The sequence below is a fragment of the Rhincodon typus genome, chromosome 5 (assembly GCF_021869965.1).
Source record: "Rhincodon typus isolate 14 chromosome 5, sRhiTyp1.1, whole genome shotgun sequence".
Classification (NCBI taxonomy): Eukaryota; Metazoa; Chordata; class Chondrichthyes; order Orectolobiformes; family Rhincodontidae; genus Rhincodon; species Rhincodon typus.
In genome coordinates this window covers 55,269,289-55,287,251 of record NC_063336.1, presented here as the reverse complement: position 1 = coordinate 55,287,251, position 17,963 = coordinate 55,269,289, and the positions used below count along the sequence as shown (strand labels likewise).

Genomic DNA, 17,963 nt, shown 5'->3' with positions numbered 1-17,963 from the left:
CAGAGCTCCAAGGTCACAGTGAACTATTAGCTGAGGAAACTTATCTGTTACAATTAATGAATGACGATTTTGTGTCAAAATAGACACAAAGAGAAAGAATGACCATTTTCCTCTAAGTTTGCAGAAGACTATCAGGAAGAAGCCAAATTTATTAAGGATGGATATACTTGCACAATAAGGATAAGCTTTTGAGAAATGGCTTGGAAACACATGAAAGGAAATAAATTTGCCATCCTGAACACCACAGCGCAATGCAAGAAGATTTTACAGTCGCTGCATAGAAGATTATTTCCTCACCAGCAATGATGCCCTTCTACCTTTTGATGGAGTTTCAGAAATGTTCTTGTCTACAGAAAAGCTTACATCCTTCGCGGTCTCTGCTCACCATCCGAGACATGATAAGAGAGTCTACGCATGTTATATGTCCCCCAAGAGAGCTGTAAATACCCCAATGATTGCGGGCATGGTGAGGTAGGAAATGAGAGAAAAGTTAAATGCTCATGGTCAAAAGTTAATCATTAAAAACGTAAAATAACTTTAGTTACTGAACATGCGTGAGAAGAGCTGAGGCATAGTTATGTCGTTTCTAGTACTAGCGCTTGAATTTGAATGTTTCCAAAGAGCTGTCCTCTCTTCCCATGTTGTATAAATGGCTATAAATAGTTTCACAAGTGTGAAGACCTCATTTTACTACAATGGCCTTATTTGTTCTTGGATGCGTGTACTATTGGCAAAGTCAGCATTATTGTCCAAACCTAACTATCCTTGAGAAATCAGTGGTGAGCACCTGCTTGAACCATTGCAATCCTTGTAGTGTAGTTATAACAAATGATGCAGTATCAAACAAGCTGGTTGGTGTGTTTTAGATGGTTAGGACCTGCTCTTGAATCCACAATATTTATATGGCTAATCCATTTCTGTTTCAGATCAGTGATACCAACCAGGATGTTATTGGTGGGGGATTCAATGATTGGCAATTCCATTGAATATCAAACAGAGACAGTTCCATTATCTCTAATGAGGGATATTCATTTACTGGCATGTCTGTGGTATGAAGATTAATTATCATTTGCAGCCAAAGCCCGGACGTTACCATGAAAGAAAAACAAACTATTTGGTGTCTGTGACATGCAGAGAACATTGCTCCATCATAAAAACTGAAAGAACTGCAGATGCTGTAAATCAGGAACAAAAACAAAATTGCTGGAAAAGCTCAGCAGCTCTGGCAGCATCTGTGAAGGAATGCTGCCAGACCTGCTGAACTTTTCCAGCAATTTTGTTATTGCTCCATCATAAATGGGTATCCCCACCTCGAACCTTATTTTGGAGGAAAGGTCATTTAAATGTCAATTTAAGAAAATGATACAATCCATAGCTATATCAACACTTAAAGCTTATACTATCACTGAATATCCTACCATCAATATAGTTTGGTTACTATTGAGCAGAAACTTAACTGAGGCAGCCATACAAATATTATGACTAGAAGGGTAAATCAGATGCTGGATATTTTATCACAAATGTCTCCTTACCATCTTTCTGTCATTTACAAGGCACACTCAGGATACTGATGGCATGCTCCTACTTGTGTGGGTAAGTGAAGTTTCAACAGCACACAAGAAGTTTGACGCCATCCAGGTCAACCAGCTGACTTGATCAGCTCCTTGCACTATCTTAAATATTCACTCCCTTCAACATCCAATGCAACGAGGCCACAGTGTGTATCATCTAAAAGATGAACAGCAGTGACTCATTAAGGCTCATTCAGCAACATCTTCTAAACCTCTGACCCATTCCAGCTAGGAGGACAAGGAAAATAGGCACGTAGGAACTCTGTCACCTGCAATATTCTGACCAAGTAACACAACTCGACCTGGAACTGTCTCACTGTTTCATCATCATTGCTCGGTCAAAATTTTGAAACTTGTTCCTGATAGCAGGAAGGTTGGGAGATGGTCTCTTATCAGCAATGGTGACTGCCTGGCTATTTAATGGCATGAATTTTACTTAACATTTATCAACCCAAGCTCGGCTGGTATCCAGGTCTTGCTGCAAACATAACTTCTTCAATGATATCAAACTGCAACCTGTGACACACATTACGGGGACCTTAGGATGTAGGTGATGTCAAGCCAACACTGTAACCTTCATTCAACACAAGGAATTACATGCACAATGCCAGTTTTTTCCAACAATACATTGGATTAGTAATATTGAGAGCTAGGCCCACTTCTTTAGATCTTGTTTTAAACCACTTGCATTTAATTTCTATCTTTTCAAATTTCATCTTTTCTGTACGATCATCCATTTGTTCATTCTTACAATTATACTTCTAAACCATTACCCCATTATTGTGCAGCATACAAGGAATGAGCTAGATTTCTCACAATTAGCTTTTTAAAATATGTGCACATTAAATTAGCTTCTATAGGCCGACTAATTTCTCAACATTTGACTTGAGTGATAGATCAGATTCTCATGATCATAGCTGGTCTCAACACCCGTGGATGACAAACTTGTCAATCTGTTGATTTGAATATAACTGAGAAAAGACACATTTTGTTGAAGCATTTCATTTGCACTTATCAGGACAAGTCACAAGAATACCAAGGTAAAGGGAAAGCAACATTTAGACTGTATGTGAGGAGAGTGCTGATTGGTTGGAAGTGGATTCTGATTGGTCAAGGCATTGTCCTGGAAAAGGAACCGGTGAATGGTGGTTAGTAATTTTGTTGAGTTGAAGCTAGTACAGTATTATACACATTCTCCCTGTCTGCAGGGGTCAGGGCCCTGTATATTAAAATGTGCAGCTTCTAGTAAACGTGAGTGTTTCACGCTGCGAGCTGACTGACAATCTTAAATTGGTTGTCAGCACTATTCTTCACACACTCTGGATTATTTAGCAATTGCTGTCCAATTGTGGATCCACATCTAATATTGGACACTGTGTTGTGAATTTTGCAAGCATGGGCTGGTGATTATCATCAGTACTCTACTTGTTGCAAATAGCCAAAGGGATATGCTGTTGGACACAAACTGCCAGTTTTTGGGACATAGGGTCTAAATACCTAGCATCGCACAACACATGGCACCTTATTCATTATTCATGTTTGTGATAGGCATATGTCTTTGGCGTGACTCATATTGCTATTGTATAGTATTAGAACGAGATAGCTATTCATTATGATATTAATTCCCAATGTTTCTCTTACATTTTCATACTGGATTTTTACGGTTCAATCACAGCTTTAATAGCAATAGTTGAAGTTCACTATAAAATTTATAGCTTGTAGGCCACAGGAATTTACCACTTAGCTCTGGATCCTGTTCAGATATTCAATAAAATCATGGCTTATTAGCGATATAGTCCACATTGCACTTTTGCCCCTTATCACTCAATTCCTTTGATTAACAAAAGTCCACCAATCACAGCTTTAAAATCAAGAATAAATTTAGCATCAACTGCTGTTTGCAGAAAAATAAAGTTCCAAACTTCTACCCCTCTTTTACATGAAGAAATGAATTATAATTTCAGTTTTGAAAAGTCTCGCTCTAATTTTACAGTTCATGCCCCCTAGTCCTCGAATCCTCCCCCATCAGAAATATTTTCTTTCTACATACCTTATTTGTTCCCCTTGATATCTAAAACATTTGTTCAGATAATACCCTTAATCAGCTCAATTCCAGAAATTACAGCTCTACTTCCTGCGTTCTTTCCTTGTTCTTTTAACCTTGGAATTATTGGTGAGGCCAAACCAAAAGGACTGGCGTGGATTTTTTGACAGACTTTGAAGTCATCGTATCTGAATCAAGTGGAGGTTCCAAGTCTGAATTTGTCAGCAGTGAGGCCAGTGAGAGCACCAGTCACTGAATGGCTGCCTCCTCAATCAGGTGGTATCATCTCAGAGATATGCCAGCCAATCTGTAGCTTACAGCAATACCATTGGGAGTAGTGCATACTGATCAGACTACAGGCATTGCACAGGTTCTAGGTGGTGGGAGTGCTGCACAAGGGTAATTCTGGGAGCATCACAGAAGGGACAGGAGGGGAAGCACAGGATTTGGGGAGGAGTGACAGATGCGAAGGTCATGTTAATAACGGAAAGAATGCCAAGGACTTGTGGAGGAGACCAACTGGGAAAGGGGAACATTGAGGCAGTCAGGCCTGCTTCTTATTTCCTGCCCACAGCCTGAGCAAGCTAATGTCCTTGATCTCCTCCCGTTCACCTCAAAATGATAAGGTTGAGAAAGAGCTCTTCAGTGGCCAATAATTGTCCACTTAACGACCTTTTTTTTGGTCAGGGCAAGTGAGCTGGCTTACACCTTCAACCTCCTACTTATAACCTTGTTGTCAGGTCAAGGGGGGAGGCAGAAAGGCAGTGGGTAAGACAGAGAGAATTTTATAGACCTGTCTGCCAATAAACCCAGCAAACTTGTAAAATTCTAGCCTGTTATATATCAATCCAATTTAAGGCAAATCTGAAATAAACTGACTGTTGAATGGTGCAGGCAAGTGCAAACGGTAGGAAACAAAATAATTTCAACTAACAGGGCTATTTTGTTTGAATTTAAAACCCAAAAATCTATTCTGGGGGCACATCATATGCACCATTGTATGGTGTAGAGTAAATATAGGTACCTTAGAAGAGGATACAGATCTACATCTGACCCTTTATGGACATTGATCCCACAAGGTTTGATGGGAGGTGATGGCTAGCGATTACACCACTAGAAAAGCAATCCAAAGGCCCAAGCTGATACCCTGGTGACATGAGTCTCAAAACAGCAGGTGGTAGAATTTAAAATCAATTAATAAATCTACATTTAAAAGCCAGTTTAATCATTGATTGTTATGAAAATCCAACTGGCTCACAGACATCATTAAGGAAAGAAAATCTGTCAATCTGACCTACACTAGCCTAAATGTCACTCCAAACTCAAAGCAATGCAGGTGGCTCCGAAGTAGCCTAGTTAGATATTCAGATCGATGACAATGAGGAAGGTCAGCAAATATTGGTCTGCATCCCATAAATTATTTCTTTAGAATTCTTTACTCTCTGCTTGTAAATATGATTGCAGCTATGTTTGCAAGCGTGATTAATCAGACTTTGCTAGCTACTGATCACCATGGCATTAGTACCATGTAATTCAGGTTCTATTGTGACTAGGGTGTTTCTGAAGCACAAACCAACTGTGTTACCACTCAAGCACAGCACTGCCTTAATGTCTACAGTTCCAGCTTCCTTTGGGAACATGCATTAATCATTTTTCGAAATGCAGTCTGCCAACCTCCGCAGATATGTCTGAGCAAGTACTGACAAGTAACCACAGAACATATTTTATGCAGCTTGGACTTCAGGAACCCCTTTACTCATTTTTCTTTTCTTCTAAGATTGTCACCCAGAGTGATTCCTATTCAGACACCCATTTGGTGCCTTCAATGGTGCTGGGAGAGTAAGAACTGCACCGATCAGAACAAAAACACATGTATAACTTGAGAAAAGATCAAACAGAAATAACACTGAACAATTCTTAAAGAGCACTGTGTGCACTTCTGGTCACCCTGTTCTAGGAGGACATTATTAAACTAGAAAGGGTTCAGAAAAAATACCAGGATGTTGCTGGGAATGGAAGGTTTGAGATACAAATATAGACTGGAAAGACTGGGACAGTTTTCACCAGAGCTCAGGAGGTTGAAAGGTGACCTTATTGAGATTTATAAAATCATAAGGGACATAGATGAGGTGAAGGACAAGAGTCTTTTCCCTAATGTGGGGGAGTTCAAAACTATGGGGCATATTTTTAAGATTTAAAAAGAGAAAGATTTAAAAAGGACATGAGGGGCAACTTTTTTACACGGAGTGTAGTTTGTGTGTGGAACAGAGAAATTGGTGAATGCTGGTACAGTTACAACGGTTAAAAGACATTTGGATAAGTTCATGATTAGGAAAGATTTGGAGGAGGGACCAAGCACAGGCAGGCAGGACTAGTTTAGTTTGGGAACATGGTCGATGTGGATTAGTTGCTGTATGACTCTATTAGAAAATCTGAACATCTATTAGAGATACAAAACTTGCAACTAATGATGTGCTGGCACATTGGCCAGAAAATTGTGAAAGGCAAAACTGCATGACTTCTGGATAAGGAGTTCCCAACTATTTCCAGAATTACAGGTCATCATCCTTTCTGTTGTGTCCCTTGAATTGGTTCACAGAGATTGTAACAATAAAATCAACCAATCAGTTGAAAGCCATGCAAACAGGAACTCATATGCAACAATGGTTTCTTTATTATCCTTGCATTTTAGAATCAGTCAACAATAGGGGAGATGTGCACCTTTACCACATTTTCATTCAATAGAATGAAGATTCATCTGTTTCTACAAAGAGTGTGCAATCTGGCACACCAGGTTACCACCTAGGCAGTAAATATTGACATCGACCCCTCTGCATTGACATGCAAACAAATCAACAGGACAAGAATATAGGTGTTAGTTTACTTGAAAAAATTACTGTGCCTCATTTCAACTGCAATACAGTTAATAGCAGACCAATGCACACCTACCTGCACACTAGTCAGGGTTGTATACTGGTAAGCCTTTATTACAAGGTAGTTGGCTTCTATATCTATTAATCCCAAGATCATGTACTTCCACCATCTTCGTTTTAATATTGCCAACAGATTCTCTTCCCCTGTCAAAAGAAAAGACCATCAGATTACAAGTGCAACCAGTCATTATGAAAAAAAAATTGCTATGGTTAAAATTTTTTAGTTGCAAAGAATCCAGCAATTTTGTATAATGAGGCCATATATTCCTCTGTTCATCAAATTAGTAACAGCCATGAGATTGGTGTGAACACAACTAGGGTGTCTGTGATTTTGTCTTTGCTTACAACAGACCAGGTACCAAGTACATTGCTATGGGGTAAGCTTGAAAAATTTAACACCCACATCACACATACATTGAAGTGGCCAACTTTTCTCTTATTCTACTATCACATTTTTGCATTGAGATTTGTGGAAGCACAATAGTGTCTTAATCTGATTGAATATATATGTATTGATACAAAACAAAAATTATTACTGCTGAGATTGTCAAATGTCACTGATTCAGGACACTTTTCTCTGCTTTTATGAAATTCAAAACTCCTAATTTTACAGCCTTAGATTAAGTCATTTTGATCAGCCAAAGGAGAAAGGGAAAAATATACTCATTGAAGAAACCAAACTAAACTTGTTTGGTTATTGTTATATGGAACTCAAAATGATACAATAATAGCAGGAAATAACCCAGATAGGAATTAGGAAGGTTAAAAGGGGCCATGAAATGTCTTTGGCAAACATGATTAATGAAAATCCCAAGCATTTTATACGTAGAAAAGAAGCAACACTGTAGTTAGGGAATGGGGCAAAGGAGGGAATTTATGCATGGAGCTGAAGAAGTGGGTGAAGTCCTTAATGAATAGTTTGCATCAATATTCATAAAGGAGAAGGACATGGTGGATCATGAGTCTCGGGAGGAGTATGTTGATATTCTGCGGCATGTCAATAAAAAAAAGGTGTTTTGAAAAGCATTAAGATAGACAAGTCCCCAGGACCTGGTGCGATCTATCCCAGAATGCTGAGGGAGGCAGATGAGAAAATTACTGGGGCCTTGTATGAAATCTTTATATCGTCTTTAGTCACAGAAGAGGTCCCAGAGGACTGGAGAATAGCCAAAGTTGTTCCTTTGTTTAAGAAGGGCAACAGGGATAATCTGGGAAATTACAAGCTGGTGAGCTTTATGTCAGTGGTAGGGAAATTATTCGAGAAGATTCTTAGGAATAGGATTTAGTCACATTTGGAAAAATATAGACTTATTTGCAGTAGGCAGCATGGCTTTGTGTGGAGAAGGTCATGTCTTGCAAACTTGATTGAGTTTTTTGAGGAAGTGACAAAGATGTTTAATGAAGGCAGGGTGGTAGATGTTGTCTATATGGACTTCAGCAAGGCCTTTCACAAGGTTCCTCATGGCAGTGTGATACAAAAGATGAAGTCACATGTTATCCATGGAGAGCTGGTAAGATGGATACAGAACAATTTTAGTCACAGAAGACAGAGAATAGCCAACCATGAAAGGGTGTTTTTCTGGTTGGAGATCTGTGGCCAGTGGTGTTCTGCAGAGATCAATACTGGGACTCCTGCTGTTTGTAATATATATATATATATATAAATGATTTAGAGAAGTATATGGGTGAACTAGCAAGTTTGTGGAAAACACAAAGGTAGGCAGAGCTGTGGATAATGAGGAGGATTGCCAGAGGATACAGCAGGGTATGGGTCGTCTGGAGACTTGGGCAGAGAAATGGCAGATGGTGTTAAATCTGGAAAAAAGCAAGATGATGCATTTTGGAAGATCTAATGCAGAAGGGAAGTATACAGTAAACCACAGAATTCCTACAGTGTGGAAGCAGGCCATTCGGCCCATCAAGTCTGCACCAACCCTCCAAAGAACACCCCACCCAAACCCTAACTCCTGTCCCTGTAACCCTGCATTTTTATCATGGCTGATCCACCAAACCTACACACCCCTGAACACAATGGGACTATTTAGCATGGGCAATCCACCTAACCTGCAAATCTTTGGACTGTGGGAGGAATCCAGGAGTACCTGGAGGAATCCTAGGCAGATACAGATGAGAATGTGCAAACTCCACACAGTCACCCAAGGCTGGAATTGAACCCAGGTACCTGGCACTGTGTGGCAGCAGTGCTAACTACTGAGCCACCGTGCTGCCCAGAACCCTTACTAGCATTAACATACAGAGGGATCTAGGCATACATGTCCACAGTTCTATGGAAGTGGCAACACAATTGGATAAGGTGGTCATGAAGGCATATGCCATGTTTGCTTTCATTGGTTGGGGCAAAGAATAAAAAAGAGTTGGCAATTCATACCGCAGCTGTATAGAACTTTATTAGGCCCCATTTGGAATATTGTGTTACAGTTCTGTCATCACACTCCCAGAAGGATACCAAGGCTTTGGAGGGGATGCAAAAACAATTTACCAGGATGTGGTGTGGTTTGAAGGGTATTAGCTAGGAGGAGAGATTGGACAAACTTGATTTGTTTTCATTTGAACGTTGAAGGGTGAGGGGCGACCTGATAGAAGTTTACAACATAATGACAGGCTTAGACAGAATGGGTACTCAGAATCTTCTTCCCAGGGTAGAAATACCAATTACTAGGGGACATAGGTTTTAAGGTAAAAGGGGATAATTTTAAAAGAAATTTGAGAGGGTGGTAAGTGCCTGGAATGCACTGCCAGAGGGAGTGGTGTAGAAGGATACAATACTAACATTTAAGAGGCATCTTGACAGATAGACGAATAGACAGGAAATAGAAGGATATGGTTGTGCAGAGGCAAAAAGTTTTTAGGTTAGAAAGACATCGTGTATTGGCAGAGTCTTAGTGGGCTGAATGGCCTGTTCCTGTGCTGTACTGTACTGTTCTTTGTCCAGTGATGTTGCACTGTGCTGTCCACTTATGCAATAATGCATGAGAAATTTGTCATGCTATCGGTCATCTTGATTTTTTATTTAATCCTTATAAATGTCTGTTCTTTGAAAATTACATTGTCTTAAATTATTGGCATTTTCCTTGTTCACAATCAACTTGTTTGGTCTTAGTTCAATATCATGACATCAGAATCACCAGCAAGTGACCTCTGTATCAATTATACAGGCTATAAGTTTATTCCTTTGGTAATGAAATTTGCTAACTTTCAAACGAAAAGGACTGGCAGATAATGACAGAAAACCTAAACGATCGAAATAGCTCTAAGTGCTTTCTCCTGGAAGAAATGGATCAATGGGAATAATTCCAAAACTATATGTCAATATTTTAAAATATGCATGCCGAAAATAACTCTTCTCACAAAAATATTTTCAACGTTTCAAGTCAACAATGCAGCAACGTGTTCATCATAGACAGAAAGCAAGAACTACAGATGCTAGAGTAAGAGACAACACAGTATGAAGCTGGAGGAATACAGTAGGCCAGCCAGCATCACAGGAGCAGGAGAGTTGATGTTTCAGGCCGGGACCCTTCTTCAGAAATGTGTTCATCGTGACAACTTTACTGAAGTGAAGTTTGAGATGTCTGTCTGCTGGGTGTATGGCTTTCAATCCAAACATCTTCCTTTACATACTAAAATAGCATAGAATGTCATGTGCACTTTTAATTACCCAAGTTATCAACTATGTACACTATTGTTCTCATACTTTAGCAGTTTCTTATTTCCATCAATCTCTGCATATGCATAGTACAAACAGAGTGCAAACTAATTGGGACCTGAATGATATGGGCTATGGTGAGAAATGTCACAGAATTGCATGAGAAATCCAGCGAGGCCTAACTCAACATCGGAAAAAATGCATCTTTTAACTAAATTCTGGAATTCGAGGCTAGATTCTTGCTGGGAAGCAACAAGTATTGCTTGATAATAAATGTCAGTATTGTCTCACTAATAGGCAGGTTACTCCTGTGCCATCTTCCGTGAGCAACCTAGGTGCTGAGAATTCTTGAGATGGAAGTCCAAGCAGGTACCTGACACTTCAACTCACTGTGTGCAACAAGGGTCCTCCATGTTGGACACTAGGCACAAACATCCCAGTGTACACTCCATGGGCACTAGCCACATGCAAGCCATGTACATGCATATTGACATCTGTGCAAGCCTCTGAGAACCTTCACGTCACATTCCAAATGTACTGGAAGTTAACTTCTTTACATCAATCTTGCACCTTGGGAGATAACAATAACCATCATTGCTATGCTGCAGCAAGGATATTGAGCACTAAGGGACATGGATCCAGGTCATAGACAGACCAGGCTGTATATCAGTGCTATTTGCCTGCTCACGTAGTACTCATTCACTTTGAGCTTATCTGAATGCTCACATCATATCTGCCTTGCCTCTCAGCCTGACATATCAGGCTTACAGTGCTCCTGTTTCATTGTGCGGATTAGTGCAGATACAAACCAAGAAGCTTGTCACAGTTGTCAGCAGTCCTCCGTCAAGTCAAGGGAGATGGCCTTTACTCAGGGAGTCCAGCACAGTAAGTGAAGAGCAGTCTCCAGTACCAGCCTTAGACACGATCAGTGAGTCACTCGGAAATAGTCAGAGTCACAATGGTCTCCACATAGGGGAGAGGAGCTGAACATCGGGCAGCCTACCATCCGTCTTGACTCTTTCTACGCTGTTGGGGGCTGTTTCCCTCCTGGAATGACACACAGGCCGGTTTTAAGGGAGACAAAAGTAGGTAGCACGGCTCTTACTTTGCAGATGGCAGATGTTCTGAACGAGAGAATGGGCAGAGCAGAGGCCATGGACAGTTAGTGGTTTCAGGAGCTGGGATAAGTGAGACCATATGAGGGAAGATGCTGCAGCCAATAGTGAGAATGGTAGAGCATCAGTGTCGGTCAGAGGTGGGTACAGTAATAGAGAGAGTCTGTGAGGTATCGAAGAGAAAACAGTGGCACTTATGCCAGCAAAGTGGAGAAGTCATTGATTTTTTCCTACAGCGCTGTACATTTCTCCAGATGATTAAGACTGCACTGACCCAGGTGGTAGCCTCAGATCAGGCTGGCATCATCTAGCATTGTGACCTTTTCTGCAAGTCCTGGGGGAAGAGGAGATGCCACCTGTGTACAACCGCATCCAGCTGAACCTCCAGCTCTCTGCTCACAAAGCAAGGTAGCAATTTTCTCTCTCTGCCATGCTTAGGGCAAATGTCAGGAACAGTGTTTGTCCAGGTATACAACAGCCTTTTAAAGAAAACATCGGTGACCTCATCCATTTCAGGATATCCCGGCACTGGTGAGTTATTCCAGGTTTGGCAAGTGGTAAAGAATGGGGATACAAGCAGATGAGACAGGTGTCGTTGAGTGGGGCAGAGGGTTAATGAGGTGAGTTTCGTATGATACAGCAAGAAAACCTGCTACTATTCATGGAGAGGAACCGTGAAACTCAATAAAACTGCCACTTAGACAAATAAATGCAAGTTTCGGCCCACAGTCCTAAAATCATGCTTGTCATGCTGCTAAGTATATAATGGTATTATCATTGCCTGTACCAAGAGTGCCTTTCTGTGTCAATTACTGTTGCTTTAGTGCCATTGCTATTCTATTTCTGTTCTTGGGTTACTGTGATCCTCTGGGTCTGATGGTTGATGTGACCCGTGTCTGCTATCTGCAAATGAGGAACAGCTTCTAAAGTAAGGGGTATGTGTCTGTGGTTGCAACTGTACGTCTGGAAGTTCACTTCCACCACATACAATGTTGGAATGCTATAACAGATGAAGTGTGCTTTCAGATTTTTGACAGGTGAAGTCAAGTTGTTCACCTCCTAGTAGTCAGAATCATATTCTATCCCGATAAAATAATCAGTTTCTGCAAGTGTGAAGAAGTCACTTAAAGCTTCATTCGCAGTCTCTCTGGGATGTTGGGTGTCATCAGTGTCCCCTACCTGCTTAGCTGAGTACTTATTACAAGCAGTGCACTGGCTGCTTTGCTCATTGATTTTGTTGCACGTATTTGGACAGTAGAGCACTCGTCTTGCCCTCCTCAAACTTAATTCAATTCTTCGCTGGCTTGCATGGATGCATTTGTGCATTTATCCCTTCAACTCTGGGATAATTACACTATTTTCTTTGTACAATATGCCATCTTGGGTTGTCAGCTCATCTCCATATACCCAGCATGCTCTTATCGCAACAGACGTGTTCCTGATGCTTTTTGGCCATCCTGTTATCGCTATTTCTTGCATCACTGAAGATGTGCATCTTATTAGATAGTTAGTTTGATTTGAACAAAGTGCTTGTCTGTCATATTCAGTGGGTCTTCTGGGTTGATAACTCCCAAAGCATGAAGAGCTGTAGCTTCACGCTGAGTACCGAAGAGTTCACACTCTGTGGTAGCATCATCGACTTGTCTTCACCAAGTACACATCTGCTTCCCTTTGCTTATGCCTCATATCCAGATGACACCCCTGTAACCTGAGTATCAGTCTTTCAGATGCTTTGGAGCAGAGAGTAGCAGCCTGAGGGAAATGCTGTGAAGTGCCTAATGGTCAGACTCGACTTTCACTTTGCTTCTTTCAAGTTGATATAGATGTTTCTTTCTCTATCTGGGCACAACATCTTTCTGTATGTGTTAGTGCCCTAGATGGAAATCTAACTGGTTGACCTTGCTGCATTCAGGTTTCTCCAAGTCCTGCCTTACTAATGTCACACTGCAGGGTAACTTCATCATCGTAGACTGTTGTAGTTTTTCAGCACTGGCACTGGAATCACCAGTTGCTTGACCCACAACTTTGGCATTTCTACACTTGTCAATTGCTCTTCCAAGTGTAAGTTTGTTTTGTTCTGAAGAAGGATCACTGGACCAGAAACATTAAGTCTGCCATCAGACCTGCTTAATTTCTCCAGCAATTTCTGTTTTTGTTTCTGCATCTGGAACTTTTTGGATTTTTGTATAAGTTTGTCTTCTCTCAGTCAGTGTGCTTTTAATTTTGGATCCCTTATCCCGAATACAATCCTGCCTCTAATTAGTTCAGCCTTTAATTGTGCAAATTCACAAGGTTTCTGAAAGCTGAGTTAATGATGTTACATTTTGATCAATCGACTTTTTGTTGTCTAGTAATGAATGCTAAATGTTCATATGCAATGTTCACTTTGGGCTCAAAATTTGCCTTCAAAGCCTTTAAAATTACTGTTGTGCTGTTAGGAGAGATTCAGGGTAAAATATATTTTTGAACAGTGTCATTCAAACAATGTTAAAAGTATAGTGACTTGTTCTTCTGGTTTGCTCAATAAATCTGTTACTATGGCATAATTCTGCGATTGTTCAATGAAGAGTTCCCAATTCTGCCTCATATCCCTAATAATTTAAACATGAGCTGGTACAGGAAAAACTGCAACCAATTTTTCGTAAGCAGCTTTTCTCATTGTGATTTTTTTTGTGTCATTTTCAGGGGCAGTTCACAGTTCCGCAACCGTGCTTTTTTTTTCAGCTCTGGACACTCACCACTGCTGACCATACGTTTCCAGTATAACAGCAGTGAGTTCAACCGGAAGACTTTATTGAACTGGAGCTTAAGATGCTGACCTACAGAGTGTGTGCTTCATGGTACAGGTCACATGACTATGGCACATTAGGGTAGACATTTGTACATGCTCGTATTTCAATCCAAACAAAATTAAAGTTGGGTTTGAAAAAGCATGTTTGCTACCTACTGGCTCTAAATTGTATTTTCTTTTGTTTTAATTTTTGTGATACTCCTAATAATTACAGAAATGTAAATAATTATGACTGTCTTGCATACTCAATAACTGGCTCATGTCTGCCAGCAATGAGTTCAGAAGTGGATAGATAATATGCCTGGTTACTATGGTGTGTGAAGACAAAGACTTTGCACTTTTGTGCATTTTGTGAACATAAACAGAAACAAGGGGAAATGGATCAGAGAGACATTTCGCACACAGCACAAATTTTCTTTCAATTTCAGACATTGAGCACAACACTCAGTTTCTCACCACCGTCAAAAGTGAAAATTGCTGAACAGAGGAGATTCACCAGGATGTTGCCTTGGATAGAGCAATTTAGCTATGAAAAGAGGCTGGAGAAGCTCAGATTGTTTTCGTTAGAGCAGAGGAAGCTGAAAATGGACCTGATTGAGGTGCATAAGGTTATAAGGACACAGACAGGATGGATAGAAAGCAGTTATTCCCCTTAGTTGTAAGGTCAATAACAAAGGGGCATAATTTTAAAGTGGAAGTGTCCCTTTTACAAATTTCTCTGCTCCAAATAAAACAATCTCAGCTTATCCAGCCTCTCTTCAAAGCTAAATTGCTCTATACAAGGTACCATCCTGGTGAATCTCCTCTGCGCCCTCTCCAGTGCAATTACATCCTTCCTATAGTGTGATGACCAGAACTGCACACAGTACTCCAGCTGTGGCCTTAACCAAAGTTTTGTACCGCTCTAACATAACCTCCATGCTCTTATAATCTTTGCCTCAACTCATAAAGACAAGTGTGCCATATGCTTTCTTAACCACACTTTTAACCTGTCCTACCACCTTCAGGGATCTGCAGGGACAAGCATCCCAAGATCCCTCTGTTCCTCTGAGCTTCCCAGTGTCCTGCCATTCATTGAGTACTGCCTTATCTTGTTACTTCTTCCGAAGTGCATCACTTCACATTATCAGGGTTAAATTCCATTGGCCACTGATCTGCCCATTTGCCCAATCTGTATATATATCCATCTAGAACCTAAGACCTTGTTTGTCACTGTCAGACATCCAGCCAATCTTCATATCATTGACAAATTTACTTATCCCCAACCCCCAACATTTTCTTCTACATCATTTACATGTATCACAAACAATAAAGCACCCAGCACTGATCTATGTGGTATACTACCGGATACTGGTCTCCAGTCACACAAACAGCTTTCTACTACCACCCTCTGTATCCTGCCACTAAGCTAATTTTGGATCCAACTGGCCAAGTTATCCTGGATCTCATGCATTTTTACAGCTTTACTAGTCTGTCATGTGGGACCTTGTCAAAGGCTTTTCTGAAATCTAGATAAGCTACATCAACTGCACCACCGTCTTCGACACACCTAGTCAAAACCTTGAAAAATTCTGACAAATTTGTTAGGCATGACCTTCCTCTGACAAAGCCATGCTGACTATCCCAGATCAAAACTTGCTTCCCTACCACTGATGTAAGATTCACTGGTCTATAAGTGAACAAAATAGCTTCTTTTGATGCTTTCATGAAAGGACTTATTTTGATTCTAAATTATATAAAAGGTGCAACATTATTGTATCACCATATTGGACACGTCAAGTGATTTGCAAACCGTAAGCAGACAGTAATTAATCTATGAAACATTAGCCTGTTCTCATGCCTAAGTTTATTTAAGCTTGAATGAAATGGGGCACATTTTTCCCAAAAGCCCTCCAACAATTTACTTGCTTATCATCCTGTATGCTTTAGAGTCAGGAGAAAAACAATACATATACTTTTTAAGAGGTTAGAAATGCATTTTCCTCATTAAGAAACATGTTTGCACAGAACTTTGATGGCATTAAAGGTGTGATTTGAGTCATAACCTGAGTTGAGCATTCATATTTTCATCCTCTTGACCTTGTGTTTTGTTATATATCTGTAGCTCCAAGGAAGTTAGGCATCTATTTCTGAAGTTTCTTGCCACATGGTTCTATAAGTGACTCATGACTGCAAGTAAAATTACATTTAACAATCACTAACTCTTCAGAGATGCTTGCAGCTGCTTCTGAACATTTCAAGAGCTCACCTGCAGCTATCAGAAGATACCAGTCCACTGCTCCAGAACTACTCTCTTCCACAGATTGCACAAAGAATCTTTCCAACCTATAAATGTCATATTCAGATATGCAATGGGAAGCGATCAATGTGGGGCCAAAACCTTAATTTTCTTTCCATTTGCGTAACTTATTCAGGGGTGAGTTTATTGCACACTCAATTCCCAAAAGCACATTCGGCAAGTTTCCAAAAACACCTTTCATAATTTGTCATGTGTCTAACTTATGTTTACTGAATGACTCATTGACTCTGAAAATACAAACATATTTTAAAACTGACAAGAAAGAAATTAAGCAGGATGTACATTTTTGGCAGTTAGTGAAGAGTTGTTAACACTGGCCAAGTCTTAGGTGTGGGATTGACAGGTGCAAACTTACAGTCTGATATCTGAGGTGTTATCTCATGGTAAAAACAGAAATATTGTTAGAAATTGCAATCTCCATCCATTACATGGGATTGATCTCAGCAATTGCTCAGTGGTAGCACTCTCAATTGCAAGTTAGAAGATTATGGGTTCAAGCTTTACTGCAGATGTACGAATGTTAACCACAACCCATTGCACAATACAAATGCAGAAAAAATCATCATGCTATTGTCCTTAAAGCAAATTCAGCACCTTTTCACCAAAGGTAACAGGTAAACAGAAATTAAAAATCCAGTTTTCTCTCCATACATCTCCAATAATTGGTTTTGGCACTGGAGGATGGCAGCGCTGGAGCCACAACAAGAATGGAGGAGGCTGGTACTAAGGATAAGGATCCACCATTGGTACACAGACAGCGAATATGGTCTGCAACCTTGGCACCTACCCTATTATCTTCCACCAAGTAAGCAAGTTATAATTGTCCAATGCCTCCTTCCTCCTCTTCTATACTGACTTTAACAATTTACAAGTTGCCTTGACCCATCTTTTATACTTCTTATCACCTCCTTTTGTCTTACTGTATAATTTGTCTCATTTCGTTATCATGCCCTCCACCTCATCATAAACCCTCCCCACCATTGTTAGAATTTACTTTTGTTGCTTCATTTTCGAACTAGTTTTCACACCCAAATCCATGTTTTCCCAGTCACCCATTGCCCATTTTCTTGTGTTTGCCCAGGTTTCCTACCTCTTTAATCATTTACACAATCTTTGCCTTTTAACATCTTATTGTTTTTGTCCATTCCTTGAATGGGGTGATTTATTATATAATTCAATTCATGATTCCTATCTGAGGTTCTCTCTTATTAAATAGAGAATGCCTTTTCCTCTCCCTTTTCTTCTATATATTTCCCTCTGAGCATTTAATTTTTAGTTATAAATAAAAACTCACATCCTAAATGTTAAGTTGTAGCTCCTCTTTCCGACAGACAGACCTACTGCTATGTTGTCACAAGTGCCACTACAAACCAAAACATATTTTAAAATCCTGACAGTTCATAAATTAACAAGTTATTCCTGTGAATCAAAACTGAAAGAACTGTGGACGCCGGAAATCAGAAAAAAAACCCAGAAATTTATGGTAAAGCTCAGGAGATCTGGCAGCATCTGTGGACAGAAATCAGAGTTAACATTGCAGGTC

General features: G+C 40.1%; 1 protein-coding gene across 1 annotated transcript in view; it reads right to left on the bottom strand.

Annotated features, from left to right (window-relative positions):
• Positions 1 to 17,963, bottom strand: part of slc35f1 (solute carrier family 35 member F1) — a 296,969-nt gene that overhangs the window by 94,274 nt on the left and 184,732 nt on the right. Inside the window, exon 3 of the mRNA XM_048597131.1 lies at positions 6,565 to 6,692. Coding sequence (XP_048453088.1) covers positions 6,565 to 6,692 — 128 coding nt within the window. The remainder of the gene's footprint in view (positions 1 to 6,564; positions 6,693 to 17,963) is intronic.